The 11,992-nt window shown below is 37.2% G+C and overlaps 3 protein-coding genes across 5 annotated transcripts; 1 reads left to right on the top strand and 2 right to left on the bottom strand.

Moving 5' to 3' along the window:
• Nucleotides 1-4,574: 4,574 nt before the first annotated feature.
• On the top strand, nucleotides 4,575-5,904 carry LOC111785088 (auxin-responsive protein IAA14-like). The gene is made up of 5 exons (XM_023665563.1): nucleotides 4,575-4,957; nucleotides 5,048-5,268; nucleotides 5,366-5,501; nucleotides 5,571-5,632; nucleotides 5,714-5,904. The coding sequence occupies exons 1-5, from the start codon at nucleotides 4,590-4,592 to the stop codon at nucleotides 5,749-5,751; spliced, it is 825 nt and encodes a 274-aa protein (XP_023521331.1). The 5' UTR covers nucleotides 4,575-4,589; the 3' UTR covers nucleotides 5,752-5,904.
• A 1,122-nt stretch (nucleotides 5,905-7,026) lies between these two features.
• Nucleotides 7,027-10,823, bottom strand: LOC111785089 (PRA1 family protein D-like). Of its 3 annotated transcripts, none has more exons than XM_023665564.1 (2): nucleotides 10,172-10,823; nucleotides 7,027-7,117 (listed from the first exon to the last, which is right to left on the bottom strand). In XM_023665564.1, the coding sequence occupies exon 1, from the start codon at nucleotides 10,708-10,710 to the stop codon at nucleotides 10,180-10,182; it is 531 nt and encodes a 176-aa protein (XP_023521332.1). In that variant the 5' UTR covers nucleotides 10,711-10,823; the 3' UTR covers nucleotides 7,027-7,117; nucleotides 10,172-10,179. The 3 variants fall into 3 exon arrangements, with proteins under 3 accessions (XP_023521332.1, XP_023521333.1, XP_023521334.1); XM_023665565.1 differs by having other exon boundaries at nucleotides 7,056-7,125; XM_023665566.1 differs by lacking the exon at nucleotides 7,027-7,117 and adding an exon at nucleotides 9,879-10,064.
• An 84-nt stretch (nucleotides 10,824-10,907) lies between these two features.
• On the bottom strand, nucleotides 10,908-11,986 carry LOC111785087 (DNA-directed RNA polymerase V subunit 7-like). Its single transcript, XM_023665562.1, has 2 exons — nucleotides 11,345-11,986; nucleotides 10,908-11,255 (listed from the first exon to the last, which is right to left on the bottom strand). The coding sequence occupies exon 1, from the start codon at nucleotides 11,938-11,940 to the stop codon at nucleotides 11,362-11,364; it is 579 nt and encodes a 192-aa protein (XP_023521330.1). The 5' UTR covers nucleotides 11,941-11,986; the 3' UTR covers nucleotides 10,908-11,255; nucleotides 11,345-11,361.
• Between the last annotated feature and the right edge of the window lie 6 nt (nucleotides 11,987-11,992).

Below are 11,992 nucleotides of genomic sequence, written 5' to 3'. Positions count from 1 at the left end.
AAAATCAAGAATTAGTCCACCAAAGAGGTAGAAAGGAAGAAGCCAAGAAAAAGGGGGGAAAGAAATGCAAAGGGATAAGGATATAAACGTTGATTCAAGAGACAAAACACACATGGAAAGATGAGCAAGCATGTGTTGTTGGAATAAGCATTAGTTTAACAACAACAAGAACAAGAACACCAAGAAGCAGTTCCATCTTGGTGGGACTTGAATGTTAGGAGCACAGCTAGTGCGTGTCGTGGAGGCATTATGGGATGTGTCAAAGTGTTTGGTTTTTGTGTAGATTTACAGAACAATAGGGAAACAGGAAGGCAAGGATTTTATATTGTGAACAACCAAAATCAAAGCCAGCTCACAAACTCGGTGTTCTCCTGCTTCTGTCCCTCTGTCTGCTTCTCTACAAACCAAGCTTAAAGCAGAACATGATTAAATATGTACCGACGTTCACAACCTGAATCAACCATCTTAACGTTGTTAGACGAATACGACTCTCCATAATTGTATGATATTATCCACTTTAGCATAAGCTCTTATGGCCTTGCTTTGGACTTCCTAAAAGGTCTCATTACAATGGAGATAGTATTTTTTTACTATAAACCCATGACCATTCTCTAAATTAGCCGTGAGACTTTTATCATCCAACAAATGTCTCTTGTGTTTGCTCATCTTATTAACCCACCCTAAACCCTAAACCAAAAAAAACGAACACCAAGACTTCTCTATAGGTAGTATGTGTCGTGACCAACATCCAGTTCATAATTTTATTAGGAGGGTACACGAGTTGGGTTGGAAAAATCCAACGATGGGTGATCCGAACCCAATCGAAAAAAATTCAACTCAACCCAAATCGAAAAAATCTAACCCAATCTATAAATAGTCAAGGTTAGTCTGAGTTATTTAGTCATATGAACACCCCGACATATTCTAAAATCACTTTTGTGGGTATCACAACCTTAGCAACTCAAAATGTATCAAGAATGACATTGCACCAAACACATCCTCCTATTCCTGACAAACCCTCAACTTTTCTATGGTTATATGGTCCCTTCAACTATTCTATATATCTATCATGTTCATAATAAGCGTTCATGTACAAGAACATTATGTGTTGTCTTTAAATTCATCCACAGTCATTGAATTGAATGTTCATTGGCAACATCAAGTTGGAGAAAATAGTTTAAATCTTTTCATTAATGATTGTGAACAAGTTTGTTCAAATTAAAAGAGGGATTATATTATACAATCATATTACATTTTATTCTTTTATAGGTATATTATGGATAAGTAGATCTGACAACCCAACCCGACCACTTAACCTAATTCGAAAAAGGGAGAGTTGAGTTGGGTTGTGAACTCTGAGTTGTTCAGGTCATCAACCCAACCCACTCAAATTTATGGGTTTGTCCAGAAAATTTTCCCAACTCAATCCAACCTGAGTACACCCTGGATACTACGCTTGGTTCATGATATCTTCCTACATCACCGTATTATATGTATGAAACTGGTCCCTCATCATCACATGCTCACAAACATGGACGTGGAGGACGGGCGTGAACAACATTCATACCCTACAAAGTATGTAAAAGAATTATATCAAGGAGAAGCATAAAACGAACTAGGTCATATAGTGAAGGGTCGTTGTCGACAACCACCTAATAATAATGTCCACATTGTGCAAACGTTAAATTTTATCATGTTCATGAACTAATTACTTGTGGATTAAAATGTTTTTATTTATTAAACAATAAAATTAAAAAGAAAAAAGAAACACTATTAATAAATTAAAAAATAATAGTGTCACGTTTGGGTGTACCTAATTAATCATTTCATTCCAATTTACATCATGATATTAATATCCAATACTAACCTAAGTATTGATGATTAAATACTATTATAAGAATAATAATATTTCTTAAAATTATATTATTAGTTTGAAAGACCACGTGGCAAATGGGTGGAAGCGCGTGCGGAAGGAGAGATAACGTGTGGGGCCATGGCAGGGTTGCATGTGTGGCGGTCTGAGGTGGAAGGTCCCATTGAGAATCAGGAAACCACACGGGAGGTACCATAGGACCCCACCGCATGATATCAAAATCCCCGCATTTATTATAATAACAATATGTGGGACACGTGTCCCCATAAGAAAACCAATCCCTAAAAATATTCATGAAACACAATAATTGAGCGTTTCTTTTTTGCGGGTTTTAAGGCCGCTTGTTGGGCTCTAGGCCCAGCCCAGCCCACCCCACCTTCCTCCACATTTCCTTTCATTTTCCGACACTCCCATTTTCCTATGCTTTTTTCTTTGTACCTTCCTCTTTTCACGCGTTTAGTTCATGATTTTAGTTCATCAAAGTGTTTCTAATTCTCTTCTAATTTCAATTCTTTGTGTTCAATACCACACGTTTTTTCTGTGTTTGAATTCCACCAAATATACGTCCGCAATGTTTGTTAGCGTTGTCCATACCACTCATCTCAACCAAGTTACGGATGGATTGGTGTGGATAACTTGGTCAACACAAGCTATAAAAGTTGGGTAATGATTTTTTTTGTCTCGATCTGGGTTGGGTTGAATTTTTTTAAAATAAAAAATTCAAGTTCGTTTGCCGGTCGACATTTGACTCAACCCAACTATGAGATTCCACGTTGGTTGGAGAAGAGAATAAAGTATTTCTTATAAAGATATGGAAACCTCATTCTGACCACAATGCGCCAAAGTGAACAATGTCGGTTAGCGGTCGGCTTCAACTGTTACACCAACTTCACTCCACCCTGCCCTATTTTTAGAATTATTATAATATTTTAGCTATTAATGCGACATATATCACAGATAAATGGGATATTTTTAAATAATTAAAAAAAATAACCTGATAATCTAACTCAATCTGAAAATAAGATTCTAGTTAGGATAGTTTTGTTTCCAAAGAAAAAAAAAAAATCATAAATCAATTTCAACTAAACAATTCTAATTAACCTAAATTAAATATGGAACAGCCGTACCAACACCTAACAGAATTGGGCTGGGCCTGAGCAAAATTGGGCCGAGACAAGTTGTCGGTTCGGGTAAAAACAGATCTGCCAGTTGTCATTATCAAAAGGGGAATGAAGAGGAAGAGAAACACACAACTCAGACGTCAATTATGTTCAAAGATTCGATGAATTTGATGTTGCCGCCGCCATAACAACCAATTAGATTTCACCACGATCACTCACTTCCAATTTCCACAATTTTTTTTTTAAATAAAAAATGACCATCCTTAACCTTTCATAAATAAAATAATTTCAATATTATTCCTTTTTCTTTCTTTTTTCTACCCATTTAATTATTTTTTAATTACGACCAAATCTCATATTAATGAATTAATTAAGCAAACTTGGATTTAGGATTGCTATCAACCTTTACCATTCAAATTTAACATTCTGGTCGAGAATATATATGTAACAAGCATCCTCTCGAGGTAGGGTTAGGGTTTTAATTGCGAAGAAAAATAGAATAATAAATAAAAGAGAGAAGAGGGGCATATGAGTAAATTCAAGGAAATAGTTAGAAGAGTGTTTTGAGTAAAACAGTGAAAGCAAAGGGTGTCATGGTCAGCCCCACCCACGGTACCATTGTCTCAATTTCTACCAACATTTCGAATATTTTGTTATTGTGCGTCTAGATTCTTTCTAATTATTTTTTCCTCCCTACCCTTTTCATTTATTACTCCCGAGCTCCACTTTATTTCGACCCATCTTTTGGTGCTCGATAATGTACGTCTTATCTAGTTGAGTTATGGTCAAATTGGTTAAGTTAATGATGATATATATACATTCTTAACATTACTCGAAATAATAACTAAACGTAATAAACTCAAACACGTGTAAATAATTTCCCACTCGATTCAAAAGTTTAAGTTTGATGGATTTTGCATTCTGAAATGCACGAAAAATTGGTTTGTTTGTGACGTTACATGATTTTGACTCATACATAAAAGATTAAAAAAAAAAAAAGTGTATCTTTGGGTCGGGGTATATAGTCGTTTAGGGTACTGTTGAAGGAAGACGTGCGTGTGATTAGGAAGGCATTCACATCAAATTTATTAGAGAGAGAATGAAAGAAACATGGTGATAGATACGAATGAGCAGCTATGGGTTTGAGTTTAAATTTGGGAGAGCGACGTTGAGAGAGCAATGTTACCTACCGGCTTTGCAAATGTTTCCTTTTCTCTCTCTTTCTCGATGTGACCTGTCTCTAACTCACCACCATATCCTCTCGACCCTAACACCAACAAAACAACGCTCCACTGTTCTTATTTAATCAATCTTCTTCGTCTAATGTTTTATGTCTTAGTTTCGAGCTCGTGTCGAGGGCAACAAACGCGTTTCTATAATATGGGCGATAATATATGATTAAGGTAATATGAAAAGAGGGGTGAGGGTGTAGAGTAAGAGGTTTGGTGGAGTGTCTGTATGTGATTAATGGTTGACTAATTGAAACCATGTTACAGCTGCCTCCCTCCCTTCAAATCCAACCACAATCACTCCAAAATCAACGTCCTATGTTTCTCCACGTGGCGAAATCCCATTAGAGAGGACCTTGATAAGACATGCACATGCAACGCACCTTAATATTATTCTGCTCCATATATTATTTCTCTCCCACTCAAAATTGCAAAAAATTATATCACAACACACAGCGCTCTCAGGAATTTTTCATTGAGGTTTGCCGGAAAATGGTCAACATGCTTGAAACTGATCTCTGTCTCGGGCTTCCCGGCGGCGGAGGCGGCGGCGGAGGTGGAGAGCCGGAGACTCCAAAAGGTAATGGAAAAAGAGGATTCTCTGAGACGGTTGATCTGAAACTCAATATCCAATCTAAGCCTGTGGTTACCGTCGATCTGAGTACCACACAGAACATGAAGAGTACTGATTCAGAGGATCTTAGCTCCAAGGATCCTGCAAAGCCACCTGCCAAGTAATTAGCTTCCCTTCCCGTCCCGTCCCGTTCCTTTACTCGAAACCTTGTTTAAGTTGATGGGTTATGATATTTTTTTTAATTATTTAGGGCACAAGTCGTGGGGTGGCCACCAGTCCGTTCCTACCGAAAGAACGCGATGTCTCAAAAGAGTCCCGATGGCGAAGAAAAGGGTAGTGGCTCGGCTATGTTCGTCAAAGTTTGTATGGATGGCGCACCGTATCTACGAAAGGTGGACCTAAAGACGTACAAAAGCTACCAAGAGCTCTCGAATGCTTTGGCCAAGATGTTCAGCTCCTTCACCATGGCGGGTTAGTTAACAATTGTTTTAAATACAAATTTGTAGAATAAATTGGGTTAGATCTCGAGCGAATTAATTAATTAAATTTGACGAGTTTTAATGTAAAGGTGAGTACGGGGCCCAAGGAATGATAGATTTCATGAACGAAAGCAAGTTGATGGATCTTCTAAACAGCTCTGAATACGTGCCAACCTATGAAGATAAGGATGGTGATTGGATGCTGGTGGGAGATGTCCCATGGGAGTAAGTTGCTTATCTCTGCGGCCAATCAACTTTTACGTCCGTTAATCTAATTATGTTTTATACTTTTAGGATGTTCGTTGATTCATGCAAGCGCTTAAGGATAATGAAGGGATCGGAAGCTATCGGGCTCGGTATGTATAAAAGCTTTATAGTACATAAGAAAGAAAGTTTGCATTTAAGCCCCTAAAGTAAGTGGGAATTACTTTTTGCAGCCCCAAGAGCGATGGAAAAATGCAAAAGCAGAAGCTGAAGAGGAGTTGATTGCAATATTTGTGCTTTTTTTTGTTTAATTAAAATTTAAATTTTGAATGTTGTGATTAGTAAATAGATATTAAAAGAGATTTGGGAGATTAATTAATTAATTTGTAATAGGAAACAACAAAATAAACTCTCTCTCTCTCTATATCTCTCTCTATCTCTCTCCTATCCTGTCTGTCTGTCTGGCTGTTTGTTTGTTTGTTTAATTAAAAAAAAAAAAACAATTATAATGGGTTTTGCTTTTATTTATGTCTTTCTCTTTTCTTAATTTACTTTTTTATTTTAATTTATTGTATTAATTATTGCATTTTGTAATGATTTTGGGTGTGGAAGCCATTAGGGAATTATTATTATTATTATTATTATTATTATTTTCTTTCTTTGGGGGACATGACCATGTGGATGCTTATAAAGATGTTTAATATATTAATGTGTTTTATTATCGACAGGGGTAGAAGGGTAAATTCACTACACTAAATATTATTTGAAAATTCATTACTAATTAATATCTTAATTGATAAGGAATTATGTGGGCTTAGTTAATACGGTACAACATAAAAATTACTTGGATGGAGATTAAATAAAATGAAAGAAAAAAAAAAACTATATGTTTAATTAATTCCAAAACAACAACAGTCCCGGTCATGCTTTCATGGGTAGTTAGGTCTTCGGTCATGCTTTCATAGGTAGTTAGGTACTATTCTTGTCATGTCTATACTCGCTAGAGCTAGAATGATCAGCGCCAACAGTGCTGGATTTTACAAAACTAGGGGTCATTTATTGTCACTTCATTCTTTTCTTGATTTGATCTTTTTTGTCTTGCTTCTTGTAATTGATGATTCGTGTACATGTAATTAATTAGTGGTTAGATTCGCATCATAAAATGTTCCAAAATGTGATTGGTTTCGATTCTTCTTACATAAGTATATGCTATCAAAATTGTAGTGGTTGTTTATTTGCTTTTAGCTTATAACATTGTGTTCTTTCAAATTGTTTTCAACGCATTTCCTCACTCACGTTTTTTACCATATTAGAACGAATGTCACATACTTGATGTCACGTTTTTTACCATATTACCATAAGCTAGATTAGATTAGATTGAATGTTTGTAAAAATGATTTAAGTATTTGAAAAGTAATAATTGAAATGGAGGGATGAGATGTATGACATGATTTAAAAACTTTGAATGTTAACCCATATTTACGAAATTAATAGGGATGGACGGTTCTGGTATTGTTTGCCAATATGTTATGATGATAATAATAATAATAATTACAATATTATATTTAATAATAATAAGAAGAAGAACAAGTCCATGCTGTAATGCTTCCCTTCCATTTCTCTGATTTTTCTTGGATCTGACGCCCTCCATATGTAAATAATAAATAAATAATTAATTAATTATTAAATCATATTTATATAATTTAGACAATGTAGGAAATATTTTAATAATTTTAATGTGATGCAGAAAGAATATGAAATGTAGGTATCACTCTACTAGATACATAGCTTATGTTAAAAAAAATAAATATGATGTGTAACGTTTTATATTATAAAGGATTAATAATTCTTACATATCTTACTCTCCCTTTCTACCTCCTCTTCTGCCAAATAAATCCAATCATGTCCTGCAATAATTATTTCAAGAGGTTTATAGATGTAAAGAATGTTTCGTTTATCTCTCCAATTGATTTGAGATTTTCCTTTCAGATTTTCCCTTAGGTTTTAAAAGGGCTTCTGCTAGAGAGAGAGGTTTCCACACCTTTATAAAGAATGTTTCGTCCCTCTCCAATCGATATGGGATCTCAAAATCTACTCTCCTTCGGACTCTTATATCGATATGGGATCTCAAAATCTACTCTCCTTCGGACTTTTATAAAAAATGTTTCGTTTTTCTTTCCAACCGATGTGGGATCTCAGAGTTCTCTCCCCTTCGAGGCCCAGCATTCTCACTTGCACTCGTTTCCCTCTCCAATTGATGTGGGACCCTCCACCCCTTCCAGAGATCAGCCTTCCGGATGACACATCGCCTGGTGTCCACCCCTTTGAGGCTCAGCCACTTCGTTGACACATCGTTTGGTATCTAACCCTGAAACCATTTATAACGGCTCAAGCCCACCGCTAGCAAATATTATTCTCTTTGGGCCTTTCTTTCCGAACTTTCCTCCAAGGTTTTAAAAACACGTCTATTCGGAAGAAGTTTCCACATAAAAATGTTTCGATCCCGTCTCTAACCGAGGTGGGATTTCACATTAATATTGTTTTTTTTTTTAATAATAGCTTCAACAGTAGCACCTGATAGGATATTTTCTTCCAATTATTTCGAAGTTTTTACTGTTTGATAATCTGCAAAGCAGAGCAGACAATGGATGATCTATGGGAAAAGATATTATTCCCTTGCAAAAGGAAGGAAGGAAAAGGCTCCTGAAATACACACAGACAGATTGCTCTCTTTAGCAATCATCGACACGAGAGTACTGTTGACTTCTGACAATCGAGAGGAAAACGTCGACGGAGTACAAAACGGCCGAAGGAAAACTTCTTTGAAGAAGAAAATAACGGAAAAGAAAGGGAGAGAGAAATATTTACGCTGAAGACCAGATGGTTGGTTGTTATTTCATTCCCTCTCCCATTAAACGGGAGCTTAATTCAGATATCCAAAGCCAAAAATAACTAACAAAATTTAAGGAAACTGTGTGAATAACCGAATAGAGAAAAAAACCATAGCTTTTATCTAACAAGTACAGCTTCAGCTTCTCATCCTGTAACGAAAATGCTGTCGAAATCGACAGCACAAGACAACCTCGTCCCACAACAATGTCTTTCCACTGTGATTGCTCACAGAAAACTCATCTTGGTTCAAAATAACCGGAACAACGCCCAAGAAATGAAAAGAAGCAACTGTAACAAGTTAATGACTGTAATATACAAGTGAATGTTGCCAAGGCAGAGCCAATCCAGATTGAAGATATCAATTGTAATGTTCAAGAACATGGTTACAAGCCAATGATGGAAAGAGTTGGAAGTGGACTAATTCCTGCAACTTCAGCTTCTGTTAAACATGGAAACTTATAGGATGTTTGGATCCTATGATCAGGCTAGAGGTGAAGTTGACACTGACACACGAGCAACGCATTACTAAATCCAATATGGTTTGCCTTAGTTGCTTTAGATTAAGCCCACCGCTAACAGATATCGTCCGCTTTGGTCTATTACGTATCATTGCCAGCCTCACGATTTTAAAACACGTCCACTAGGGAGAGGTTTCCACACCCTTATAAGAAATGCTTCATTCTCCTCTCCAACCGATGTGAGATTTCAAAATTCACCCCCTTAAGGGCCCAACGTCCTCGTTGGCACACTGCCTCGTGTCTTGCTCTAATACCATTTGTAATAGCCTAATCCCACTGCTAGCAGATACTGTCTATTTTGGTCCGTTACATATAGCCAACAGCCTCACGATTTTAAAATGCGTCTATTAGGGAGAGGTTTCCACACCCTTATAAGAAATGTTTCGTTCCCCTCTCCAACCGACGTGGAATCTCACAAATAACTTTAGAACAAGAAAAAGAATGGTTCTGTTCATAATTCTACTCCAGCTAATGACCAAACATCATCCTAACTTGTAATTAGCTTTACCAGAGATGGAACTAAGCCTTTGCCTCAGATCACCTCAAACTACACAACTTGAGGGTCAGGTTAGTTCTATTTCCTAAAGTAATAGTAGACCATTTGATAATAAGCAACTTCCCCACCTGTCCTGTGTCGAGGATTGTTGGGAGGAAGTGAGACATTTTGGGAACTTTAGAGCAAAGTCATGAGAGGTTATGCTCAAAATAGACAATATCATATCATGGAGGTTCGTGATTCCTAACATCCTCCTACCCTGCCCTTTTCTTGCATATTTCTACTAAATTACGAACTACAGACATGGCAGTATACCATCGAAGGGTCGGTCAGCCAGTGACGCATCTGCACGACATCGCAGAACTGTGGCAACAAACAGCCACAGAACGAATACAGATATCTGTGGGCAGCTAAGCCAAGAGAATTTTGTGAAGGTTCTATCTAATGGTCTATAAAGTTGTCATCCTATAATGATACTCAAAGAATAATATATTCAACAAGAATCCAATTCAGTGACTAATTTAGTTTATGCAAATTCAAAGGGAAACATACAACAACGATAACATCCCAGTAATCAACAGATCAAACTCAGAAACACAAGCTAAAAGTAAAAGGAACGATAATGAGCAAAATTCAGAGCATAATGGAAATGAATACTTTTCTGCAATTCATTGTGTTCTGCAATGTACATTTCATCTAACAAATATCAGTATATAAACCAGCAAACAGTCAAATTTCTTTAGCTAAATCAATTGAAAAGAAGAACAGTAATTCAACAAACTCACATATTCAATCAGATGCCGCTGTAATCACCTCTCGGGCTCTCCAACAGCGTATCCCCAAAAGGGTCTTGCAAATCCCCAAGAGCATCCTCCGTGCCCTTCAAAGCCGCATGCAAACAAACCACCACGGCTCCAATGGCAAGCGAAATCAGCACATTCACGAAAACCCCTGTCAAAGCCAGCGCCAATCCGGTAGCCAACCCAAGAATGATGACCAAAACAAAATCTCCCAACTCAAAACCAAAAACCCTAATTGGGTCGTCGCGGGAGAAGTAAAGGACGAACCAGGCAACAAAGACAAGGAAGAACACAATCATGGAAAACGGATGGTAGATGAGGCCAAGAAAGATGAGAAGCAAGACGACCAGACAGTAATTGGAAAGGAAACGGGTCAAGTTCTGAGAAATCCGAGAGGTCGCGTCGGAGAAGGAAGAAGGAAGGCTGAGAGACAATGGGTCGAGGAATTCCCGCCATGGACGGCGGGTGGCGATGACGGATCGACCGGCTTCCTTGAAAGTGACGGCGAATTCAGCGGTCGACATTGGGATAAAAACCTGAAAATTTGGCCGGAGAAAGGCTGGTAATGACTGTCAAGAGTGGAAGATCCCAAGCTCCAATCAAAATAATCGGTCCACTCTAATGACAATTTTTATTCGGTGCAAGTTTTTTTTTAAAAAAAAAAAGTTATTTATTTTTCCACCAAATTAATTATTTAAATTATGTATCTTTAAAATTGAAATAAATAGAAACAACTATTTTAATTGTCAATTAAGCTGCAAAAAGATTTAATTTTTTTACAATACATCAATTTCTAAAAGGTAGAGATGAACAATAAGTTCTTATTTCATAGGTCGTTGTAAACGAATCTGATTCGAGTTCGACGAAAACAACAGCAACAACTGGAACTGGGTTAGATAGTAAGACATAGACATCCAAAGCAGTGATTGGAAATATGGAAATATGGCATCATCTGTTTGGATCTTCAATACCAAAAGCTTGATTAGTTGATATGGGATATATTTGGATTGAACAGTACTGTCTTGCATCTCCAACTAATAAGATTCAATGCATCCTGCTCTCGGACGTCCTTAAATCAAGACACTCAAATGAATTATCATTTGCCAAAAAGTAAGAACAAACAGAAAGATGCAGAAGGGAAGAAGAAATCAGCATTACCAAATTTGTGTGTTGTTCTAAGTTTGCAAGCCTAACTCATCGGCTTCCGACAAAGAAATGGGTCCAAGTGTGTTGCTACCTTCTAAGCTAGCAAGCATCACAAACTCCTTTTTGATGCATCCTCTTTTCTCTATCCATCTCACACCAAGCACATTGAACCGTACAGCGCTCTCGGTTCGAATAGTGGCGAATTCGTTGCTTGAGAACACAGGATTCTTACCACCAACATAATGGTAGGTTGGCATTTTACGAGATGAAAGAAACACGTAGTTGATCGGTCCACATTTTAGGAGCAATCCGCGACGAAATACGTGACGAACAACTCCAAGCAAGATTTCTCCCCCTGACGGCACAAAGGTTCGGCAGCCAAAGGTAATGGGGAATGTAACATACTGAGATTTATTCTTGCACTGTCCCTTGCCTATGCTCTTCAAGCTAGTAACAGCAATAAAATAGCCATGGTCTTTGCTGGCCCTCTCCTTCAATAAGTTCTCTAATAGACGTGCCATAATGTACCTCTGGAAGTTGAGACCATCTCTATCTGCCTTTTCAGCCACCACTTTCACATCTCTCACTAGTTCCACTTCACAAAACATTTCCCAAATCTGATATAATTCATGAAAAACAATACAATTATCAAAAACATTT

This window comes from Cucurbita pepo, unplaced genomic scaffold (assembly GCF_002806865.2).
Source record: "Cucurbita pepo subsp. pepo cultivar mu-cu-16 unplaced genomic scaffold, ASM280686v2 Cp4.1_scaffold000365, whole genome shotgun sequence".
Lineage (NCBI taxonomy): Eukaryota > Viridiplantae > Streptophyta > Magnoliopsida > Cucurbitales > Cucurbitaceae > Cucurbita > Cucurbita pepo.
The sequence above is the reverse complement of the archived record's forward strand: the minus strand, read 5'-3'. Positions and strand labels throughout refer to the sequence as shown.

What these genes read in the sequence shown, in the direction of transcription:
- LOC111785089 (XM_023665564.1), bottom strand. Translation starts at nt 10,710, where the DNA reads ATGTCGACCGCTGAATTCGCCGTCACTTTCAAGGAAGCCGGTCGATCC.
- LOC111785088 (XM_023665563.1), top strand. Translation starts at nt 4,590, where the DNA reads ATGCACATGCAACGCACCTTAATATTATTCTGCTCCATATATTATTTC. An exon ending in CCTGCAAAGCCACCTGCCAA is followed by an intron (nt 4,958 to 5,047) that starts GTAATTAGCTTC and finishes TTAATTATTTAG; the next exon opens with GGCACAAGTCGTGGGGTGGC. An exon ending in CAGCTCCTTCACCATGGCGG is followed by an intron (nt 5,269 to 5,365) that starts GTTAGTTAACAA and finishes TTTAATGTAAAG; the next exon opens with GTGAGTACGGGGCCCAAGGA.
- LOC111785087 (XM_023665562.1), bottom strand. Translation starts at nt 11,940, where the DNA reads ATGTTTTGTGAAGTGGAACTAGTGAGAGATGTGAAAGTGGTGGCTGAA.